The 20,898-nt window shown below is 51.7% G+C and overlaps 8 protein-coding genes across 8 annotated transcripts; 3 read left to right on the forward strand and 5 right to left on the reverse strand.

The window, feature by feature from the left end:
* Nucleotides 1-1,061: 1,061 nt before the first annotated feature.
* BJY04DRAFT_11513 (flotillin domain protein) lies at nucleotides 1,062-3,075 on the reverse strand. The gene is made up of 6 exons (XM_073708226.1): nucleotides 3,008-3,075; nucleotides 2,849-2,948; nucleotides 2,446-2,770; nucleotides 2,348-2,393; nucleotides 1,781-2,298; nucleotides 1,062-1,727 (listed from the first exon to the last, which is right to left on the reverse strand). The coding sequence occupies exons 1-6, from the start codon at nucleotides 3,010-3,012 to the stop codon at nucleotides 1,264-1,266; spliced, it is 1,458 nt and encodes a 485-aa protein (XP_073564434.1). The 5' UTR covers nucleotides 3,013-3,075; the 3' UTR covers nucleotides 1,062-1,263.
* An 857-nt stretch (nucleotides 3,076-3,932) lies between these two features.
* On the forward strand, nucleotides 3,933-4,653 carry BJY04DRAFT_11567 (putative tubulin-specific chaperone Rbl2). Its single transcript, XM_073708241.1, has 3 exons — nucleotides 3,933-4,278; nucleotides 4,339-4,425; nucleotides 4,476-4,653. Exons 1-3 carry the CDS (start codon nucleotides 4,111-4,113, stop codon nucleotides 4,575-4,577), a joined length of 357 nt encoding a protein of 118 aa, XP_073564435.1. The 5' UTR covers nucleotides 3,933-4,110; the 3' UTR covers nucleotides 4,578-4,653.
* On the reverse strand, nucleotides 4,510-5,872 carry BJY04DRAFT_11496 (uncharacterized protein). The gene is made up of 2 exons (XM_073708224.1): nucleotides 5,749-5,872; nucleotides 4,510-5,696 (listed from the first exon to the last, which is right to left on the reverse strand). Exons 1-2 carry the CDS (start codon nucleotides 5,783-5,785, stop codon nucleotides 4,729-4,731), a joined length of 1,005 nt encoding a protein of 334 aa, XP_073564436.1. The 5' UTR covers nucleotides 5,786-5,872; the 3' UTR covers nucleotides 4,510-4,728.
* A 2,497-nt stretch (nucleotides 5,873-8,369) lies between these two features.
* Nucleotides 8,370-10,877, forward strand: BJY04DRAFT_225812 (putative C6 transcription factor; the record flags this gene model as incomplete). The annotated part of the gene is made up of 4 exons (XM_073718271.1): nucleotides 8,370-8,486; nucleotides 8,537-8,602; nucleotides 8,714-9,433; nucleotides 9,483-10,877. 4 exons carry the CDS (start codon nucleotides 8,370-8,372, stop codon nucleotides 10,875-10,877), a joined length of 2,298 nt encoding a protein of 765 aa, XP_073564437.1.
* A 1,037-nt stretch (nucleotides 10,878-11,914) lies between these two features.
* On the forward strand, nucleotides 11,915-13,624 carry BJY04DRAFT_203547 (uncharacterized protein). Its single transcript, XM_073713361.1, has 2 exons — nucleotides 11,915-12,121; nucleotides 12,184-13,624. Exon 2 carries the CDS (start codon nucleotides 12,396-12,398, stop codon nucleotides 13,500-13,502), a length of 1,107 nt encoding a protein of 368 aa, XP_073564438.1. The 5' UTR covers nucleotides 11,915-12,121; nucleotides 12,184-12,395; the 3' UTR covers nucleotides 13,503-13,624.
* Nucleotides 13,625-14,600, reverse strand: BJY04DRAFT_203549 (snoRNA-binding rRNA-processing protein IMP3). Its single transcript, XM_073713362.1, has 3 exons — nucleotides 14,515-14,600; nucleotides 14,094-14,454; nucleotides 13,625-13,985 (listed from the first exon to the last, which is right to left on the reverse strand). The coding sequence occupies exons 1-3, from the start codon at nucleotides 14,544-14,546 to the stop codon at nucleotides 13,812-13,814; spliced, it is 567 nt and encodes a 188-aa protein (XP_073564439.1). The 5' UTR covers nucleotides 14,547-14,600; the 3' UTR covers nucleotides 13,625-13,811.
* Nucleotide 14,601: 1 nt separating this feature from the next.
* Nucleotides 14,602-16,355, reverse strand: BJY04DRAFT_203550 (putative DnaJ domain protein). Its single transcript, XM_073713363.1, has 2 exons — nucleotides 15,910-16,355; nucleotides 14,602-15,856 (listed from the first exon to the last, which is right to left on the reverse strand). Exons 1-2 carry the CDS (start codon nucleotides 16,083-16,085, stop codon nucleotides 14,776-14,778), a joined length of 1,257 nt encoding a protein of 418 aa, XP_073564440.1. The 5' UTR covers nucleotides 16,086-16,355; the 3' UTR covers nucleotides 14,602-14,775.
* Nucleotides 16,356-16,642: 287 nt separating this feature from the next.
* On the reverse strand, nucleotides 16,643-18,918 carry BJY04DRAFT_224855 (uncharacterized protein; the record flags this gene model as incomplete). Its single annotated transcript, XM_073718075.1, has 2 exons — nucleotides 16,643-18,450; nucleotides 18,522-18,918. The coding sequence occupies 2 exons, from the start codon at nucleotides 18,916-18,918 to the stop codon at nucleotides 16,643-16,645; spliced, it is 2,205 nt and encodes a 734-aa protein (XP_073564441.1).
* Nucleotides 18,919-20,898: the final 1,980 nt, after the last annotated feature.

Here is a 20,898-nt window from a genome sequence, read left to right on the forward strand (position 1 = left end):
TCCATGGCGTCCGAGCACGCGCCAAAGTCATTGAGTCTGCTGCTATCTACCGAGAGACCGCAGCCATCGGAATGAATTTGCAATATCCTGGCCTTTGATCCCAAAAAGGAAAACACCATGACCCGGGCCGGCGGGCGAGTTAGCCTCTCGCTAGAGATATACAAGATCTATGCGCACGGGAAAGATATTTTCGGACTCGAGAAAATCATTTCCGAGCCACAGAATCATGACTTTCATGAGAACAAGCATTTCACTACTCAGAAGCATGCCTTCCTTGCCCTCGACCGCGTTCGCAAGCATGAGCATGCTATGTGATTTGTTCCCTGAACCATGCGGTTCGAATGTCAACAATCCAGTCATCAGGGTGGCATATGCCCAGGCTGTGTCTGCTGATTGTTAGGCTGAACTAGCTATCTAGTACAAGACTTACGTTGTGCACTATTGACTCAGTTCATCAAAGACCCTCTCTTACTCCTGTCCAGTTTCCTCTGACATCCAGCAAAGGCGCTGAGAACTCGCGAGCAAACGAATCTGGCACGCCCAAGCACATCCCTGACGGTTATACATCCTAGATGAACAGAGATGCTCGACATACCTCTAATCTTGTTTTCTGTGCCTGGTTCCCTCTTGTCATGTGGGTAAGAGTCAAGAGCACCCCCCACCAGGAGGTGCGAAGAAGAGCTCTGCAATAGTGTAGTTGACATCGACATTCAAAGGTGGTATTCGAGTCAGAATTATGACCAATGTGAACTGAGAGAACCCTTAGCTTTTTCACAGTACACATAAAGAAGTTTGCGTGTTCTTTCGACAATGTCCATCTGAGTGTGAAGATAATATAACAAACGATTGAGAAGGATCTGACATTACCAGCGGTAGAAGAGTCTGATCGGATGGTTGAACTGTATGCTAAGCTCTCAGAGTTCACCGAGGTGGAGGGCCTATAATGGAGGTACTACCTAGGGACCTAGCTGGAGGATATCCGCACCTGCCACAACGATATTACAACGGGCCGTGGAATTACTAGGTACTATTGTTCGTCGCTTCAAGACACGAAGCCCAATGGAGCGGTTTCGGATATGCGCCCAGGCAGCTCAATTGGATTGGAATAGGTCAAAAGTATAACATCGCTACCTATTTCTAGCCCTAAGCATACTTGGTAAAGGAAGTCAAAGGATAACAGATGGTTGGAGAGCGCATGAAGCACAAGGTATCACGGAAGCCAGATCAAGTGGTATCAGAAAAGGAAAACAAAGGGGAGATAGACTAGTGGTTAGCAACATTTTTGGTTTTCGTTACTCCACCATCATGATGGGTATCTGGTAGCTGGGCAAACCACTGTGGGGGTTTGATACCAGTCTGGTCGTGGATTGTGCTGAGGAGAGGAGGGAGGCCTTGCATGATATTGCGGATCGGACCTAGTGCGTCGCCGGAGCCATTGACGCCATCTATACGGGCAGTTAGAGACTGCGACAGTGTGAAGATGGGAAATAGCTTACCCCCTGTATTCCATGTAGTTATCTTTGGCTGGAGACCGCGAATGGCTTCGCCGTTCGCCTGAGCCAATTTCTCATACATTCCAGTCTCGATCATCTTCCACTGGAGGAAGGCCTCGGGACCTCCAAGAACATCAATCAGGGAGCCATATGCCTTGGCCATCTCGAGAACTCCTTCTGCTTCACGTTTCTTGGCGTTGAACGCAGCATCTGCATCTCTGGAAGCACGGTAGACTGCACCTCGTTAGCTTATTCTTGGATTCTGGGGCCGTTGCCCAACAACGTACATTTGGCATCTGCCTCCATCTTCTGCTCATATAGTCTACCCTCCGCAGCCTTGTTGCTGGAGTAAAGCAGCGCATCTGCTTGTTCCTGAGCAGACTCTCGCTCCACCTTACTCTTCGTCACCTGCTGAGCTCTAAGGCGTTCAAGCTCCGTCTCGGCCCTCTTCGTCTGAACCTGTTTCTGGAGCTCCGCATCGCGCACTTCTGTCTGGCGCTGCGTAATGATCTTGTTCATCTGCACTTGCGAATCGAGTTCCGTCTGACGGTTCATGAGCTCTGAGTCGGCCTTGGCCTTTTCGGCCTTCCGCTTGGTCTCTAGCACGGCGGTATCGGCATCGATCTTTGAGATCTCTTGCTTTGTCCGTCCCTTCTTCTCTGCCTCACCGATTTCACCACGCATGCGAGCCTCGGCGACGTCGATCTTGGCTTGGTTGAGGGCTCCTTCGTGGGCTTTTCGGCTGAGGAAGGCAAAATACTCGCTGCCTTTCGTGTCTTGAAGTTCCTTGACATTGGCATTGTAGCTGTAATTATGTTAGTGAAGGCAAAGCGGGAAATGCTGGGGACCAATACATCTTGAGACCGAATTGCGCAAGCTCATTCTGAACATTGCTGATAACTATCCGGTGATGTTAGCATAAGGGAGTATTTCTGCCAACAAGCGCGCATACCTTTCGATTTGAATACCTGACGCTCTTTGAAGATCTCCTCCATTGTCATGCTGGAAACAATCACTCGAGTCTCACCCTCAATGATGCCCTTCACGATATCCTGGACATGGTTCCTCGTAGCCGGTGTATTCAGGTTAGCGTCCGGTTGTTTAGCGTGCTGGGCTCCAGTGTTTCCGGAGAGTAACAAAGCGTATTTCCTCAACGACATCAGCTCGTCATCGGGGCCGATGGTGAAGACCGCAGGGAGCGAGAATTGTAACTTTTCGATGGTCATAGCCTGGAGACTGAGGGAGAAGTCGAAGGGCATAACCGAAATTCTCGCACACTTATGACGAGGTCAGTGTCGTCCCTGTAGACGTACCAGAGTATGGCTTCATAGCTGCTATAACGTGATTTGACGTACCCGCTGCCATGGCATCACCCATGCCTTCTTGCATATCTCAATATCCGCGATCCCTGCTCCAGTGAGTACGAGGTACTCGCTCGGTTCAGCGATGGCGTATCTTTGTATACATGTAGTCAGCACAAGCATGCAAGCGAACAGTCATACCCAACCACCTACCTCATTTTGACGATAAAAGAGCAATATTATTATGTGGTGAAGAGATGATGAAGAGACAATGCAAAACCACCGTTGGGGGAGAAAAGGCACCTTATATGCGTTTCTTTTGCTGAGCCAGTATTAAGCATTCGTTTAGGAGTCTAGGAGAGTTTGCCCTGCCACGCGCCCCGGGCCCCCGGAGGCATTAATCACGACCAGGAGAGACAGCGTTTGACGAGTGCTGCATCTACTACCAAACTAAGCGAGTTGCCCGGGATCGGAGTGGTCAAGATGCAGCAGCTCCTGGGTCGGGCAATTTGCAGCGAGGTATACGGACTGCTACTGGCTGGTTGCTACGCCCAGGAGCTGAAATACGGGGAACCAAGGAGCAGTGAGGCTCATAGGTACAAGCCCTCGATTGTGATTGAACGAGAGCCCCCGGTGGTAATGGAGACTGCCTTGAATATGATCGGCGACGGCAAGGCTGAACGCCCGTTCTGGTCAGCCGGGCGAGTTGAGATGTAAAAGCTTGAGTACTGCGCCTCTGAGGCACCTTGGTTGAAACGCCCACATTGCCCGGGCCAGAGTATAGTAGAGGTTTATTATGACAACTCTCGCCATCCAAGATGCCGATGAGCCGAGAAAGGGAAGTTCAAACTTTTTCATAAATGGAAAAGCTGTTGAGGCTTCAAAGCTCCAGTTCCTAGAGAACCCGCTTGGGTAGACTAGCAGGCAGTGTCTGAAAGAAAGTGGCCAATTACATGGCATAAACAAGGAGCTAGCTGTCCCAGCACGTGATACGAGCCATTGAGACAGTCAAACACTGCAAACAGACCGCTTTGGGCTGATCATCGTCATGGAGGGGCAGAGATGGGATCGCATCGCGGGGTTAAGAGTTCTTCATTGAGTTGTTGTAAATCGTATTCCTAAAGAAACAAATTAGGTGAGTACTGATATCTTGATAACACCCGAGGTTGAGCTGCAAGACTGCCACGCCCAGACATACATCCCCCACCGACTCTTGCAATACATCAGCAAGCATCACCTTCTATATATGTTATATACAAAACTGCATCATGTTAGACTCGAATCGTCTCTAACGAAGCCACCAGAAATCTATCGCCATGGCTCCTCGCTCTCAGCTAGAGATTACTACCGCTTCAATCCAGCGCTTGGTCAAGGAAGAGGCGTCGTACCGCCGTGAGTTCGAGCAGCAGAAAGAACGGATCCAGAAGCTTGAGGCTCAAGACCCTAGCCAGGATGAGAATAGGGAGTACTTGCTGAGGCAGGAGGTAGGTACCTAATCTTCTGATAGCCTTGTGATGGACATGCTACTGATCACTTGCGATCAGCGCCTCGCACTGGAAGAGACTGAGAAAATCTTCCCGACGCTGAAGCAAAAGATTGAGGAAACGATTGCCAAGCTTGATAGCCTACTGGTGAGTTATCTTGAGCGGTTAGGTGTATCAGCAGACTGAACATTACTTAGGTCGAAGAGGGGAAGAAGGGCGCAGAGAGCAACGTTGAACAGATCACTGCTGCTAAGGATGCCATCGCGAAGGCTAGGACTGCAGAGCGGGAGATTGCCTGAAAGGTTGATCCAATCAATGGTACTAGTACTGAAGAGACGTGGAGAAAATGTCAACCGTGACAGGAAGTATGTAAATTAAGGAATGTTCATTTTCAAACCCAACGCCAACACCTTGATCCTTACTCCATAAATGCATGAGATATCCGGAATCCTATGTAGTGTCCATCTTGTCGGCATTGCGATTGTCTTGCGCTTCTTCGCCTTCTTCTAACTCGTCATGTCGTCCCATGCCTTCGTCGCCTGTTACTTCGCCTTCGTCGACCATGGCCGAGTCTTCTTGCTCAGCGGTAGTGACTTGTCGTAAAGGTGTTGCGGCGCCGGGGGTTGCTTTGTCCGTGAAGGATGCCAGAGGCGACCGACCCGCCTCATCTTGACCCTGAGAAGGAGTGAGACCCTCGTGATCCGGTCGAGGTGTGTTGGCACCGCTTTGTTTGCCTTTCGAGACTTCTCCATCGTCGCCATCCTCGTCTTCTTGCATGCCTTCTCGACGCTCCACTTCCTCCTTCTCGTCTCGGATCAACCGTCGCAACTGCATACCCTCATCCACAATGCGACCAAACTGTTCTCGCCTCTCAGCCCACGTCTTCGCATAATCCTTGCTCTCATTTTCTAGATCAGAAATCTCCGCCTGTAGCTTCTGCAGATTTGCCTGCTGGTCTTCCCGCGGCTTCAGAAGCCTGTTGCTGGTGATTTTTTCCGTCAATTCGTCGTAGCTCTTCCGCAAGGCTAGCAGTCGTTGTGCTTCTTCCAATTGCCCCCGTAGCTCCATAGTGTTTTCACGGACGGCTTGCATCGTGGAAAGGATTCGCTCTTTCTCCGCTACGTATCGCTCGCGTTCCTTCTCGTTGCTCATAAACAAAAACTGTATCCGCGCGATGCTTCCCTCAAAGGCCGCAAAGTCTAGCGATGCATCATCTCGAAACTGGCGCCATTGCTCAAGTCTTTTTTGCTTCTCAGCTTCCGCGGCCGCAGCAGTCTCTTCGTCGGATCCCTCGGGTGGGGGTGTGGGAGGAAGCGTCGCATTTGAAATTACGATCGAATCGGGGTTCAGGAGACGCTTGGTGATTCGCTTGAAGGGTTTTTCTTCGACGTTCAGTAGCCGCGACTTATGGAGGGCATCTAGACGAAATCAAATAAGCGTTGAATATGTTATCAGGCACATAAATCAGACCTTCATCCGCCTGCTCAAGGAGGCCGTAAGACGTCATGGTGAACGACCGTGCTTATTCCTCCTGGTACAGACAACAACGGGCGGAGAAGGGGTGGGAGCGTGTGTATCGCTCGTTCGGCCACCGAGAGGAAAACTGGGATTGATTTAAAAAGAGGAGCAGTAATGCGGAGCGGTCTGAGGGCAGAAGGTCGTTGGAGAAAGGTGCCGACACGCTAGGCGGAAAGGGTCCCTCCCATGATCTCCTCTGCAAACCCCCCCATGCGGGTTGCTCGGTCGAACTAGTACTGCTACTATTGCTGCCTTAAACTTATCGCTGCCACTTTTTCCTGGGAAACCGGACCTCTAGCAATCGAGGTCTCAATTCTTACTTATTATCAAACCTTTGTCGGTATTTGTTGGCTGATTTCAAGGGCCCGGGGATCCGGCTGACTACGTGAGTTCGGCCCGATACGAGTGGTGCTCGTTTTGTGACTTCTGCATCCGTCTATGATCCCTCCGTTTCTGTACCCTCGAAACTTACATTTCGGTCCTAGAGCTACGTGTCACCACTTGTCTGTTACGTGTAAACGATGCGATATCGATCGATTCGGTTCTTGATTCAGCAACGTCGAAGAAACCTTCACTGATGGAAAGGACTGTTGGTATCGAGTCGTCGGTTTCCGCTTTGCGCCGCTTCCCCTGATCGAGATGACGGAGATGTACTCGGGGCTCCATGTGGGCCAGCGGTTCCCCTCGCTGGAAGAGTTCAAGGCACTGGTACGGAGCATATCCGTGAGGCAGCATTGGGAGCTTCGCGTGACGCGGAGCAACAAAAAGAGCGTGGTGATAGGCTGTCGGTCTTCCAACAATTGCTTCTTTCGCGTCGTATGTCGCGCAAACAGAAATGCAACCTATATCAGCAGCCTTCAGGATAGTCATAGCTGCCGGCGGAATGCGACATCCACCACGAAGACCCCGGCTCGCTCGGAAGCCTCCCACGTGCGGTTTCTTCTTAGCGAGATACCTAAACTCTTCGACATGAGGAACAAAATTAAAGCGCAGGATATTGTCGACGCGGTCAAAAGGTATCACGGATATGACATTTCGACTAGGCAAGCACAGCGGGCTCTTATCAGACTGCAGCAGCGGGATTCACAGCAGCAAAGCGATGCGGGCAACTCGTCGAGTGGTGAGGAACGGCAAGAGAGTCAGCCGCCAACTATCGAGGATCAGAACGAGGGCCCGGCTTATAGTGGGATCCCAGGCCAGAGATGGATCCCTGAACCTGTTCCGCCGAGCCTTGTCGATAACACTCAACAGCAGCAGGCTGAGGACCCCCGTAACCCGCAGCTTCCGACTCCAGCTCTACAGGGAGCTCCAGTGCAGCCGCATCCGCCGCAAACTCAGAATCCTCACCGAGTACGGCCTGGTCAGACGCAACAATCATTACCTCCTCCTAACCCTACCTTGCAAGCGCCGACAATACCACAGCATGAACAGACACCCATAAACCACCACCTGCATCCGCAACCGCCCTCTTATCCTATGCAGACCCCTAATCAAGCAATCTCGCGACAAGCCGGACTGTCGAAATCTCCAACACACACGCAACAAGCTACGCACCCTAATGCTGCCCAGCTAGTCCTCACTAATTTTAAGATCGAGTTTACCTGCACCACTTGCGGATCTCCTAACCAGAGTTTCCTTCCGAACCATGGAAGTGTCACCGGAGGGCACTACATTCCTCAGCGCACTTTGCCCGAACACACGGCTATTCCCGGCGCACCAGGTCCGCCAGCGCCCGTTGCTATTGTCCACGGCAGCGTCGAGGGCCCGAATGATCGAGCGAACGACGCGCACCGATTCGATAGGGCCCGTAGGGCTAGCATACGTGGAGCACCCACCCCATGGGCGCCAACAGGGGCTCCCTTGGATGTTCCTGTTCCACTAGCTCCCCCGCCTTCACACAATAGCCCTACGTAGGACCTGGACATTCAATGCTCGGTGGCCAGCCTTCAAGCGGTCCCTTGCCTTACACTCCTCCTCTCACTACTGTATAACCTTCGATTTCATCCATATCCGACCCCCGACCGACCACCATGTCCTGCCAACCTCGTCTCCTACCTACCATCTCCCTTCTCATATCTTAACACTACCTTGTTAATCCACCGAGCCATCGTTATTATATACTTTCATTGCGTTCAAAGTTTATTCCCCACACGCACAGTCAATTTCTTTTTCACTGAACACCAGCAAAACGCCCACTATCGCCGATAGACAGGATGTATTTCATTCATGTTCCACTTCCATAGTGACCTATTCTGTGGTTTCTCTTTCATTGATTTCGATATTGCCTTATAATCTAGCCTTGATAGCGGGGGATTCTACAATGGTGGCATATCTCCGAGCCGTTGAGTGATAGAGCGATAGTATCATAATAATGAGAATTTACCTACTGATAAGCCCTGGAACACCATTCGATAAACTTATCAAGATATCCAAACTAGTGCAACGGAGTCGAAGCCGTCCACGGAACGCGTCTTGGCGCTCTTCTCCATATTATTGCAGTACTCCCGACTCTCCTTCTCCAACTTCTCTGTCATCACACTCATCACCTACAATGACCGGCGCAGTGTCCAGGAATGGAATCTTCTGAATTGTCTGCCTCCCCGACAAGGGCTTCATCGCCATATCGAGACTACAACCCGCGAAAGCGTGGACGGACCGCATGCACCCGATGCAAGACTAGGAAGCAGAAGGTTTGTTGCATTATTTTAATATTTCGACGCCTCAATCTGACAGCGCATAGTGTGATAACGAATATCCCGTCTGCTCCAACTGTCTTAAAGCCGGCGCTGAATGCGATAAGGCATCGGTACGGCAAGAGAATGGTTCCCAGAGCGAGTAGGTCATGTCAGCGCACTGCATTGATTACGGTCATTACAACATCCACTGACGGCTTCAAAGATATACTCGAGCTCTAGAGGAGCGTATTGCATACCTTGAAACCCAGCTGGAATCGGGGACGACTAGTAGTCGAACTAGCCACCATGCCTCGCATCCGGTAGCAGCCATTTTGTCTCCCCACAGCCGGGAGACAGGAAGGATGACCCCTGGTGCAGGCCATGGTAATTCAAATGGCCTTGATCATAATGCTGTAGGAGAGCTGGTGGGGTTCCTTGCGATCAACTCTTCTGAAGCTCCTGCATATATTGGCTCGAGTTCGGGCCTGTCGCTTGCAGCTAACTTGGGCGAAATGGTCCAAGCCACCGTTTGGAATCAGGTGTTATCTCCGTCGCGCAACCAGGTTACACTCTCCAGCGGGGGTAGAGGTAATGGTCCTGCGTCGGCTGCTCCTGTCACTGGTCTGCCTCCCCAGCCAACGCCTTCAAATAGGGCTCCTGGCCAGGACCGTCCGCGCACTTTACGCATGGAGGAGCTTCTTGCAAAGAGCACCGAGCCGCCGAACGACGAAATGGGCGGACGCATCCTGCACGCCTACTTGACTAGGCTTCATGTCCGCTACCCTTTTCTTGACAGGAAAGAGCTATGGCAATTACACGAGGACCGGTGGCGACTGGCCAAAGCCAAACGGGAAGAGCTTACGAAGTCTGAGAGATTTGGTATCTTCAAGCTGTACCTGACGTATGCCATTGGCGCGACTACTATGCAGTTGAGTGAGAAGTACGACTATGTTCCACCAGAGGTACTGTGCCTGTTCTGTTATCGCTGAGCATGTCTAACCTTCGTTCTAGCGCTTCTATATTACTGCCCTTCAACAAGTTCCAGCCATGTGCGAGACCCGATCCGTAGAGAATGTTGAAGCAATGACTCTTTTGGTTATATATCATCTCCGGTCTGCATCCAGCCAAGGTGTCTGGTACATGATAGGCCTGGCGATGCGCACAGCAATCGACCTCGGGCTACACCGCAAGGCAAACGAGATCAACCTTGATCCGATAACAGCACAGATGCGGCGTCGCCTGTTCTGGACGGTGTATTACCTGGAACGTGTTGTGTCAATGTCACTTGGGCGACCCTTTAGCATCGCCGACAGACACATTGACCTACCACTACCTCTCGATATCGATGACGACGTGCGCGATCCAGCACTCCTTCCACCAGCGTCAACCCCATCAACCTCATCCGAAAATAATCCTAACTTGAACAGCAACAACCACCGCATCACGTCTTTGACCTTTTCCATATACCTGATCACAATCCGCCGCATTGACTCCCGGATTCAACATAAAATCTACCGCGCAGACAGGCCCCTGCACGCTCTCCGATCTAAGATGGACCGACTCTTCCTCGAACTGGAGGAATGGAAAGCATCGGCCCTCCAGCGCTTTACAGGCTCTGACCTTGACTACCCTATGCTCCACTACAACCGGGCTTTACGCCTTCTCATCCAGCCCTTCCTCCCCTCACTCCCTATTACCGATCCCTACTACCATATCTGCCTGCGCGCTGCCGGCGACATTTGCCAAACACATAAGCGCCTTCATCAGACCTTGGAATACGGCCACTCTTTCCTGGCTGTCCAAACCGTCTTCATGGCGGGCATCACCCTTCTATACTCCCTCTGGACACACAGTGACCAAATCTGGTCAGTCCGCATAAGCAACGACATCCGTGCATGCTCAACCGTCCTCTTCGTCATGGGCGAACGTGCGGAATGGGTGAAGAAATACCGCGACGCCTTCGAACTTCTCGTCAGCGCCGCGATGGAGAAACTCCAAGGCAGCGAGGCCGCCAAAACAGCCGGGATGGCCGAGCTAATGACCGCCCAGCATGCCGGACTCGGCGTCGGGCCTAACGCAGGGTATGGGCTCGGCATCGGTATGCCTAGCGACAGCCACGGCAATGCTCCGGCGGTAACGACTGTACCGCAATATCCAGGTGGTACTGCGCAAGCGCATACCAACGTCAACGGGGTTACGCCCGATTTGAATTCGGGCCAGGGTCCTGGTGTGTCTTTTGACCCGTCGAGCCAGGATCATGGTGTGAGGATGGCGCTGCAACTTGCACCTTGGATTGATCTTGAGGATGGACATGCGCCGTTTTGGGTTCCTGATTTTGAGACCTTGGAGAATTTCTCAGGAAATCTGTGGAGTGCTGGGGATCCGGTGCCCTTTGATTCGCTGTAGTCGGTCTGTTCTTTTTCTCACCTATTATTAATGTATACCCAATTTTTATACGTCTTGGAGATTCGCCGACATAGACCGCTGTCGGCATGAGAAATGCACGGCTACCATTGCAGGTGCTCCCTGACTATTCCATCATTTGCATGTCAATTTGGAATCAGGGTTGAGACCCTCCTTGAGTGTACCCCACTCTATCCCCAACTCCGTCATCTCCGTCCAACATCAAGTCCTTTGTGACCTGTTATCCTTTGAAACACGTCCTCAACTCATCTCCATTTGCACTCTTCCTCTGTAGATCGCGAGAATCAGGACGTAACTCGATAACCCTCTTGCCGAACATTTGAGTTTGAGAGTACAAAATGAAGACCGAGACTACGGGAAAAGCCGTCATCTCGAGGCGAAAATGACAATTATTGAAGACGATCGTCGAAGAATTCGCGTGGTTGTCGTCGATCCTCACCGCCTGGCAGTGGAGGTTTCAAGTGGCGGTGAAAGGTACGCGCCAATCAGAGATTTGTGGCTCAGGGCCACCCCACCTATAAACAGAAGTCTAGACTATTAGACCTCAAATGAAGATGGAGATTAAAATACAATATGCGATCAATATAAAGTGGCGGATGCTAAATACGGCTGTCTCACAGACAGTAAGCAGTAGGGATACCATGAACTCCAACTCCAAAATGCAGAGCGAGAGCCCGCACTGCAAGGAACTGGCAAGAGGAATCTTGGAATGCGGGGCACTTTTTCGACTCTCAAGTTCCCAACAAACTTGAACGTTTCGACTTCGAGGTCTGGACATGACAAAATCCTGAACTAAAGTGCTGACGCAGCTCGATCGACTTGGCACGAAGGCTCCTACCGACGAACCAAACGATCGCAGCATGGCAGGCCATCGCTAGTATTGTATGACTAGCCGCTCACGGCAGGAGGGCCTGGCTGCACTGCATGCACTGGAGCCACTAGTCCTGCAGCGTGGCCATCGCGCCTTTTACACTTGCTGTTTGGTTTGCCGCTTGGGAGGGTCTGCGACCCCTGCAGCGCTTCAAAGTTTTACGAGCCTTTTCAGACGGTGAGGGGATGCGAGATATAAACTCTTCGAATGCCGTCACTGGAGTAGTGGCTTCGGATTTGCCTGCCGCCTGACCATACACGCCTCCCCTCCCCTTCTTGTCTTGTCCTCACCCTCACCCTCACCCTCCTTCTCCTCTTCATCGGACAAATATCCGTCTGACAATGTATCCCAACCGGTATGTCGGTCCTCATCCCGCTCGCAACCCCAAACAACAGGCTGACTTGTTTGCCCTCGCAGATTACCCCTCTCAGAACCCTAATCTTATCGTCTTCATCCGTCCTGGTGGCGCCTTGCGGACATACCTGACCATTCACGCCCTTTTCTGTTCATCAGACACGGGCCCTTGCTGATCCCTCCTCCACTTGTGACTGCTGCCATTTGCCTGGCGCATGTGAGGCAGAGCATCGGCACTGAAGCCTTTCCCGTCCTTTCCTTAACTGCAATATCGCATGACGCATTTCGCAACAACCATGGCTTCCATCACATGTCACCGTCACCTCTCAACTGCTGGCTATGACCACTATGGCTCCCAGGCTGGAGATAACCATAATACTAGCCCTTCTCTGCACCTAGCTGCATCGACCCTTGCAGCTACTCCACTTTACCCCAATCCGGCCCACGATCCCTCTACCTCCCTAGCGGTGCCTTCTCTTGATATCCCGGCTGCAACTGCCGTTGATAAATCCCACCATTGCCACTCTTTCGATCTTACTGGAGGTGTATACATCGTTTCTGCAACGGACAGTGTTAGCCCCATGGACGCCGCCACATACGGCATGGTCGATACACCAAAGTCATCACCACCCAAACCACCCTCGTCCGACGGGCTGCGAACACCGAAACGGAAGAGGACAGCCTCGCCCCCCACCAAGGCTCCTGGTCATATTCGTGCGAGTTCTCGCAGCACCCACTCCAGAGGCCACAGCCGACAAAGCTCGCCGTTTTCGCACCGTCGTACAAACACCACCACTTCTCTCACACCATCTGTGCCAGACACAACAATGCGACATGAGAACCTACTGGCACTTCACCGAGAATCCTGCCGTCTCTTCCAAGATCCCAACGTCTCCAAGTCACCCTCTCCGCCACAGACTCCTCATACTCGTCCCATCCGGACATTCTCCGACCTCAGCTCGCCCCCAGTAACACCCATTCTCGAGCAACAGCACTCGACACTATACCAGACACCATCTGATGCATCCAACCAAACCGTCCCCGTCCAACACGTCGAAGTCGAAGTCACCACCAATGAACAGACAAAGCCAACCATAATTGAATGGACATCCCCGTCCACCCGCCGCCGCGAGTACGAAGCCATCGACCGCGCCAGCAGCGGCGTCCGCGGATTTTGGAGACGAGTCGCACCCCGGTGGTGTCAGTTCGGCGATAGCAGGCTTCCTTTTTTCGAGGAAGGAAAGGACGGCAAGGCAAACTATGAAGGGAGCGTCCGCAGGTTTCGGATGGATCTCCCGGATGAGCCTGAGCAGTGTCAGTCTCGTCGCAGGCTGAAGTTCAAGCGCAACTTTGTGGTGAGGAGGAGTACGGGATTATTATAAATGATCAAACTGTCACTGTCACTGTCACTGTCATTAGCGTTTTGTTTTCTTGTGCGTTGCATAAGGCATGAGATTGCGTGATACCCAGGTGTATATAGATTTAATGAATTTTCTATCCGCTAACGCCGAATATGCAGATAGACGTCTATGGTGGAAACCCGACGTAACGTAAACTTTTGCAGCGCCATCCCATAAGCAAACGACCCATCATAAGAACGAATCAAACATCAGGCGAATAAGGGTATCAATTCCACATCGATTCCACCAACCCCATCTGAATCTCCCCAACTCAATCCACAGAAACCACATTCACATAAGATCAAAGTCATCCAGATTCTCGCGATACTGCATAATATTCCGCTTGATCTTGCTCGAGTCCACCCACGTCACAAAGTCCTCCATATTCCTCGTAACCATGAACGCCGGATCCGTGACAACCTCCGACCCAACCCGCACATGCCCCTGCTCAATGAACGTAACCGCCTGCAAGCCCTTCGTCAGCGAATTCTCAAAACCATCAAATCTTTAACAACCAAGCACAACACCATAAACGAGGAATGGAGCCAAAAGAAAAGAAAAGACCATCCATACCGTCTTGATATTCTCCACCATCCCACTCCGCGCCATAACAACCGCCAACCGCCTCCGGCAGAACGCACTAACCGTCACCTCGCGCTCGATCTTACTTAGCCCCGCGCCCTGCTCGCGCGATTGCTTGAGGATCCCCATCCGCCAGAGCTTATCGAGGACTTCGCTCTCGAGTTTCTGCCGCACGGGGTCGCTGTCTGGGTCGAGCGCTGAGAGCCTGTGGGCGAGTTGCCGCAGGGAGCCGACGATTGCGGAGTATTTTTTGTAGTCGAGTGGGTTTTGCAGGTAGTAGCGTGCTGAGACTTGGGATTCGCGGTGGTGGTTGTCGGATTTGTAGGTTGTGAGGTTTACTTTTCGGAGGAGTCTGTGGTTGTTTCGGTTAGGTTAAATGGGGATTGAGGGGGTGCAGTGGGGGGAGACGGACTTTTGCTCGTGGTGCTTGAGTTGGCGGACCATTTTGAGGGTTGATTCTGGTTTTCTGGAGGGGAGATAAAGGTATGATGAGGCTGGTCTGGGTTGGATGTTGGAGTGCGGAGATGGAGATAAATTTTTGAGATGATTGTTGGGCGGTGTGGAGTTCTGCCGGTTAAATATTATGCCAATCTATATCTACAGCACAAACCAAGTTCAACACCGAGTATGATAATTAAAATGATCTGCATGTTGTCTATCTATTTATTATACATCATAATTCATCTTTAATAGGAGCTGCTGGTCGCTCACTATCCTTTGCAAGATCGACTCCGTTCTTCTTTCGCCATTTTTCCCACAGCGCATGGAAGTCTTTCTCCATGCCGCTTTCCATCTGGTCGGGGAGGATAACGGTGTACTCGACAAATAGATTACCTGGTTCCTGGTCGTCGTGGTCGTGAAGGTGTCCCTCCGAGTAGAATGGCATTCCTTCGCCTTTGACTGTTTCAACGGATAGTGGCTGCACAACTTCGCCCCGTGTGCGGGAGAGCTGCACAACGTGGCCGTCGAGGTGGGTGATGTTGCGCGTCCAGTCGCCCATCCATGCCTCTCGGAGTGATAGTGTTTCCTTCCAGAATAGATCCCGACCTCTTCGGCGGAAGAACGCCCCGTCCGTGCGGTGTTCCTCGTTCTCGCTAATCTCCGGCTCTCTCTCTTCCAAGATAAGCACCAAGTCTCCAGCAATATAGTCAGGGCTCTCATCTCCTTCGTTTTCAAATACCAGCCGCATTCCCTTATCCATACCCGGCTCCACTGTAACATAGGTCTCGACTTCTTTGCGTACAACCCGCTGTCCATGACAAACAGAGCAAGGCTTCTTGATCATCTTTCCTTGGCCACGGCACTTATCACACTGCATCTGCACCTGCTGGAACATACCCGGCGCCAACATATGCTTCTGAATCACCGCCCCGCGCCCCGAGCACTTATCACAAGTAATAACCTCGCGATCCGCCGAGCCCGTCCCCTCACAAGCATCGCAAATCTGCTGCCGTTCAATGTTCAGCTCAAACTCACGCCCGTTATAGAAATCGCGAAGCGGCAGCCCAATACGGAACTCCATATCCGGTCCCCGACGATGACCAGGCGCATGTCCAAAGTGTCCACCGCCGCCGAAGAACCTCGAGAACAAATCGAACGGGTCGTGGCCACCGCCGCCCGCTTGGCCTCCCTGTCTGTGCTGCTCCACTCCCTCGTGCCCGTACTGATCGTAGATCTTGCGTGTGGTAGCGGTGGACAGGACTTCGTATGCTTCGGCGATCTCGACGAATTTCTCGCGCGCGGTGTCGTCGCCCCTACAGTCAATATTAGCCTCGCCGTAACCTCGGAAATATCATTGACGACTTACGGGTTCTTATCCGGGTGAAACTTCTTGCTCAGCTTGCGGTATGCGCGCTTGATATCCTTCTCCGAGGCACTCTTGTCGAGTCCCAGGATCTTATAGTAATCTTCCGCCGCAAGCACCAATTGCAACAGCAAGAGCGCAACGGCGAACGTCAGGATAAGACCGCGGATGAATCGCATTTTGACTGTTGCTTAGGTATAGAGGTACGTGTCTAGCTGCTATGCAGCTGACGTGGTGGATTTGAAGCTTTGGGGTTGTAGTGCGGGATCGGGATGGACTCGAGACGTATGTAAATGATTACTGAACAGGAGGGCAAGCTCGAGGTGCTCGCGGGCTATGTCAGGTATATTTGAAGAAGGGGCAGATTTTCAGGGTATGACCATTGAAGAGAGCTCAAGATCAGTCAAGATCTCAAGTGCAGCAGGGTGTGTTTTGAGGGAATGGTCGAGGGACTGGTAAATAGTGATAGTTCCGCGAATGGGATTCGTCCGTTCGCCTTTCGATGAGGTGGCCGGACCGGGTGTGGTTGTTCCGTTCCGCTGTGCACGTGAGCTGCACATATCTCTTCTTGTATGCAGGGAACAAGTGTAACTAGGAATGAAGGCTTTCATGTGAGTTGAAAATGCATTGATTGAGGTAATGCTATGGGACAACTAGATGTGGTCATACAATTTGTGCTAGTAAAGACAAGGACAGGAATCATAACGCGTTGGCCAGTTGACATATATATCATGCATCATACAGGAATATCAAAGATCGTGTTTCGCCAGGTTCTGTGTAATCCTGGATCTTCTTCTCCCTCTTCAATAGCATCATGCGCTTCAAGTGCTTCCTCATGCCACACCTTGACCAGACTGCCCGGGGCATAGATGCCCTTGAAGACCCCCTTACCCGGTTCGTCGATTCCGACACGGGCCTCAATGTCTTCATTTGGAGCTGGCTTCAGACGAGCCAACACAGCGCGAACGAACGTAAAGAGATCATGAGGGTTGGCGATACGCGTGGCCCGAAGGCGCTCGCGAGCGAACACTAGTTCTCGATTCAAGGCAAAGGCTGCCTGGACGATTTGCTCGGCGATCTGCTTCTCCAGGACTCGACGGATCATGTGCTTCAGGAGCGGCTTGGTTAGCCAGATCAGGAACCTCCATTTGCCTTTGTGCACTTTGTAGTCGAGTTTATGAATGCGCACGCGGACTCCACGCAGTGTGAAGATCTGCTCTAGCCTGTCTCGACCGACTTCCACGTCCAGGGAGATGTCGACACCGCGCTTGTCAAGGAAGAAGCTCGCGATTCCCTGGTCTTTGAGGTAGAAGAAAAGCGCCTTGTGTGTACGAAGCCAATAACCGAATTCTGCGGCACTCACGTTGATTCCGCAGACGCTCACGGTGAATGTTGTCTTCAGGTCTGTTGTGGTTTTCTTCGAATGCCGCTTGACAACATCAATGTCATTGCGCGTCGTGACGTGCATGCGGTATGGAAGGAAGGACGAGAAGTTGACTGTATGCCCGGGTTCAAGAATCAGGTTCTCAATAAGAAGGTCAACCTCCGGTGCTGAAATCTCCAAACGCGGGATGGGAATGTACTGAATGCTGCGGATAACGAGAGGGACGAAAATTTCAAGTAAATCCGCTGGTAAACGCCCGCGTCGATTGTGGTAGCCGTCTGAGGCATCCTTGTAAAGCTTGCGGCTTGCAGTGATCAACTTGGAGATCGTCTGATCCTGGGAGACGGAGTGCACTGCTCGCTTGGCCTGTGCCAGGAATCGATCCACGTCCTGTCGCAGACTCGACTCGGCACCCACCTGTTTCGATTTCTCTTTCAGTTCCTCAAACTTCTCAAGGGCAGAATCGAAGGAATCAGGGTTCGTCATCAGCTCTTGGAATGCCGAACCTATTTCTGACACTAGGTTTTCGAAATCACGGTCGCCAGATGCATGCTTCAGCACGTCCTGCAGCCGTTGCTCCAAAGCCTCCCATCCCTTGCGGTCGCCGAGGGTCTGAAGCAGGGCCCAGAACTTTTGTACCGCTTGTTTGAGATCCTCGTTGACCTCGGACTCTTCTTCTGCAGTTGAGGCGACATCCGTGGCAGCGTTTGCGTAGGCTATGGCGTATTGCTGTAACAGCTTTGCTAGAGTAGCAACCGAATCCGAATAGTCTGTGCGCTCACGGAGCTTCAGCACTGTCTGTTTCAACCGATATATCAAAGTATCTTTCTCTTGCCCTGATAGATGTTCTTCAAAGGATTCCTTGGCCTCCTGGCCGGTCTTCTTCAGGCCCCCCTTGGCGACATCTGCAACATAATTTACTTCTTCCCGAAGCTCTTCGTTTGATACGGTGTGGCCCTCATCTGCACCGGCACCAGATAAAGCCTCCTGCTCCTCCTCTGATGGCTTGAGCTTCTTGCCCACTTTTCGGGATGCTCTAGATAGAGAAAAAGCCGTGTCGGAGAATATCTCGCGGCCAACAGTGGTGAGGTCCTCCACAAACAGGCGGAAGTCAGAGTTCGTTAGCAGCAGGTTGCCGACGGTGCGAATGCTATCATACGCTAGTATGCACCATTAGCTTACGTCTGCCTACGTAAGTGGAGTAGAGAGAGTGAAGTAGAAAATCTAATACCTGCTTTGGAATCTGCTTTAGCTTTCGTATGGGAGGCGCGTTGGGCAATGTGGCCGGCGTGGACAGTCGCCTTGCCATGAGACAGATGCCAGATGAATTCTTGCAGCTGATCCTCGCCATTCTTCGTCTGCAGGAACTCAATTAAGAGCGATATCCACAGGCGGCAATCGCGGACTAACTGACGGCCCATAGAGCCTATGTCGGGGTTACGCGGGCTCAGTAAATCGAACGCCAGAAGTGTACGAAGATTGGCGATGGTCTGCTCGGTCGATGGCATGTAGCCCTCGGAAAAGGCACGGAGCATCTGATAGGTATGAATTTTCTGATGCAGCCGACGCTGCCGGCTCGTCTCGTCATCATAGCGTGGGAGCAGTGGCTCCGTTTCTGCCCGCGACATGGTGGGCGATAAATCGGGTGATGTGCGACCTGGTGTACAAGCTCACCGAGAGCTTGATCAGAGGAGGGAAGAGCTCGATGAGGGATTAATGCACGGACCCGGTGAGATGAGGGGGTGATTGCATGACAGATGGAAGCAACCCTGGTTCTTCAATCTGGAGAAATGGAGCTATTTGGAGCTTTCATCAAGCAAGGAGGACCGAGAGCTTCCAAGGTCGTCCAGCTCACTCTTGCGTCACTGCCGCCGCTTTATCATCAGGTGATCACCACCATTTCTGACCTCAAGCTCTCGGATTGTGCAGTGTACACAGTACAATTCATGACCTTTCTAAGCTGAAAATGACCATCTGTGACAACTTTCAATTCCATAGGATCGAGTCAAAGTAAGTGTCCCTGAGGTTAGCATGTTTGTGCTGCGCTCGACCAGAAGCCGTTGCGATCAACATCGTCAAGCTTTGACAATCCGGAGAAACTAATGTAAGGAGGTGGACAAGCTGTACGGAGTAAGCTGTGATTGCTTTTGATAGAACAGTTGTATCATTATTGGCTCGATCGATCTTATAGGGCTATTTCTCAGTCTTAATTCTTTGCTATCATAAAGGAGCATGGATCCACAGGTCGGATCATCCTCAGGCCTAGAGGCTCAAGGAACCACCGTGATCATCGTCTCTATCCACAAGTCCCAGTGGTTCCAAATCCAGTTGTTCCAATAATGGCTTCGACTCTGCACCACAGTAGTGCCACCACTCCATCCTTCATGGAGTAAGACCTAGGATGACTGTGGATCGTATCGGAATGGTTAATCTTCGGGGAAAGAAGGAAGCAGAGATGACAGAGTACGGCAGGAATCAGAAAAGATAATGCGCAAAGATACTCCGGTAAAAAAGTACTGAATAATAAAGCGCCTGGAGCAAAAGCCGACTGACTCCAAGTAACCCCAACTCCCGTGGGAGCGTTTACTGCGGCAACCTCGGAGTCCGTGGCAGGGCGTGCAACTTGCTGCTTGCAAGCACTTGCATCCCGAAGCCCAAGAGATTGATTAGAGTTCCTCGCATTATTAAGGAGACGCGACTCGACCCGGGCAATATTCGTGAGCACCAATAATGGATCCGAGATTGACAATTTTATTTGACGGTGAAGCTCCGAAGCGGTTTCAACTTCAAAGTTGGTGCGGAGAACCAAGCCTTTGCAAGTTGAAACTTCTCTTTGCTGTGTGGCAGTTCCGATGCTATTCTCGGCCGGAACCGATCGGCTTCCTCCAACTGCCGTCTGGTACTTGGAGATGCCTTGTTATTGGGCAGCGGGACTACTCCGAGTATAATCATTCTGATCAGCTGCGATTTGGAGACGGGCTGTCTCGTGTACGACACGCAAGCTAGAGTTGATGCTGAGAAATGCTCAGAAACCGCCAGACTGCGCGATTTTCTCCTCCACACATACAGAGCGCATATGTACTTACGTACATTGTCTCATGCAGGTCGAATATCAGAGCTGTCGGGGTGTGCAGGATGTATCATGGCTCGCGAATTGAGATCTGAAGATACTTTCGTCCTGTGTGTGCAGGTGGCTGCGGGGAAGCCTAAATTGGAGTCGACAAAAGTCGAAGCGATGAAGAATTCGTTGGCGACGAAAACTAAAAGCGCAGGCCAGAGTTCGATGCCCCAGTCTCAGTCCAGAATCCTTCCTCATAGCGTTAGACCAACTGCGAGGTCAGCTTTCATCTTAGGCTGAATGGCCAAATCTGCCACATGAGAGCCCCGATCCACAGGGACCTTTCGCTGGGACTTGAGACTACTCGGTAGACCTAGTCCTGTTCCTTCTCTAGCGTGGGAATGGGGTTATGGATAGTGCTCCACAGACTGAAAAAAAATACATTCTTCGGGATGCTCAGTCGGATGTGCTGCTTGGACCTGCGTTTGCTGCAGAGTCAGGAGTCAGAAAAAAGAGGTGGGAAGCTGTGGGAGAGACACACCAAGCGACA

This window comes from Aspergillus karnatakaensis, assembly GCF_047715665.1.
Source record: "Aspergillus karnatakaensis strain CBS 102800 unplaced genomic scaffold BJY04scaffold_102, whole genome shotgun sequence".
NCBI classification, from domain to species: domain Eukaryota; kingdom Fungi; phylum Ascomycota; class Eurotiomycetes; order Eurotiales; family Aspergillaceae; genus Aspergillus; species Aspergillus karnatakaensis.

What these genes read in the sequence shown, in the direction of transcription:
- BJY04DRAFT_11513 (XM_073708226.1), bottom strand. An exon ending in GGGTGATGCCATGGCAGCGG is followed by an intron (nt 2,771 to 2,848) that starts GTACGTCAAATC and finishes CCTCGTCATAAG; the next exon opens with TGTGCGAGAATTTCGGTTAT. An exon ending in TCAGGTATTCAAATCGAAAG is followed by an intron (nt 2,394 to 2,445) that starts GTATGCGCGCTT and finishes ATCACCGGATAG; the next exon opens with TTATCAGCAATGTTCAGAAT.
- BJY04DRAFT_11567 (XM_073708241.1), top strand. Translation starts at nt 4,111, where the DNA reads ATGGCTCCTCGCTCTCAGCTAGAGATTACTACCGCTTCAATCCAGCGC. An exon ending in AGTACTTGCTGAGGCAGGAG is followed by an intron (nt 4,279 to 4,338) that starts GTAGGTACCTAA and finishes ACTTGCGATCAG; the next exon opens with CGCCTCGCACTGGAAGAGAC. An exon ending in CCAAGCTTGATAGCCTACTG is followed by an intron (nt 4,426 to 4,475) that starts GTGAGTTATCTT and finishes AACATTACTTAG; the next exon opens with GTCGAAGAGGGGAAGAAGGG.
- BJY04DRAFT_11496 (XM_073708224.1), bottom strand. Translation starts at nt 5,785, where the DNA reads ATGACGTCTTACGGCCTCCTTGAGCAGGCGGATGAAG. An exon ending in CCTTGAGCAGGCGGATGAAG is followed by an intron (nt 5,697 to 5,748) that starts GTCTGATTTATG and finishes GATTTCGTCTAG; the next exon opens with ATGCCCTCCATAAGTCGCGG.
- BJY04DRAFT_203547 (XM_073713361.1), top strand. Translation starts at nt 12,396, where the DNA reads ATGACGCATTTCGCAACAACCATGGCTTCCATCACATGTCACCGTCAC.
- BJY04DRAFT_203549 (XM_073713362.1), bottom strand. Translation starts at nt 14,546, where the DNA reads ATGGTCCGCCAACTCAAGCACCACGAGCAAAA. An exon ending in CTCAAGCACCACGAGCAAAA is followed by an intron (nt 14,455 to 14,514) that starts GTCCGTCTCCCC and finishes AAACAACCACAG; the next exon opens with ACTCCTCCGAAAAGTAAACC. An exon ending in TGGTGGAGAATATCAAGACG is followed by an intron (nt 13,986 to 14,093) that starts GTATGGATGGTC and finishes AAGGGCTTGCAG; the next exon opens with GCGGTTACGTTCATTGAGCA.
- BJY04DRAFT_203550 (XM_073713363.1), bottom strand. Translation starts at nt 16,085, where the DNA reads ATGCGATTCATCCGCGGTCTTATCCTGACGTTCGCCGTTGCGCTCTTG. An exon ending in TTTCACCCGGATAAGAACCC is followed by an intron (nt 15,857 to 15,909) that starts GTAAGTCGTCAA and finishes TATTGACTGTAG; the next exon opens with GGGCGACGACACCGCGCGCG.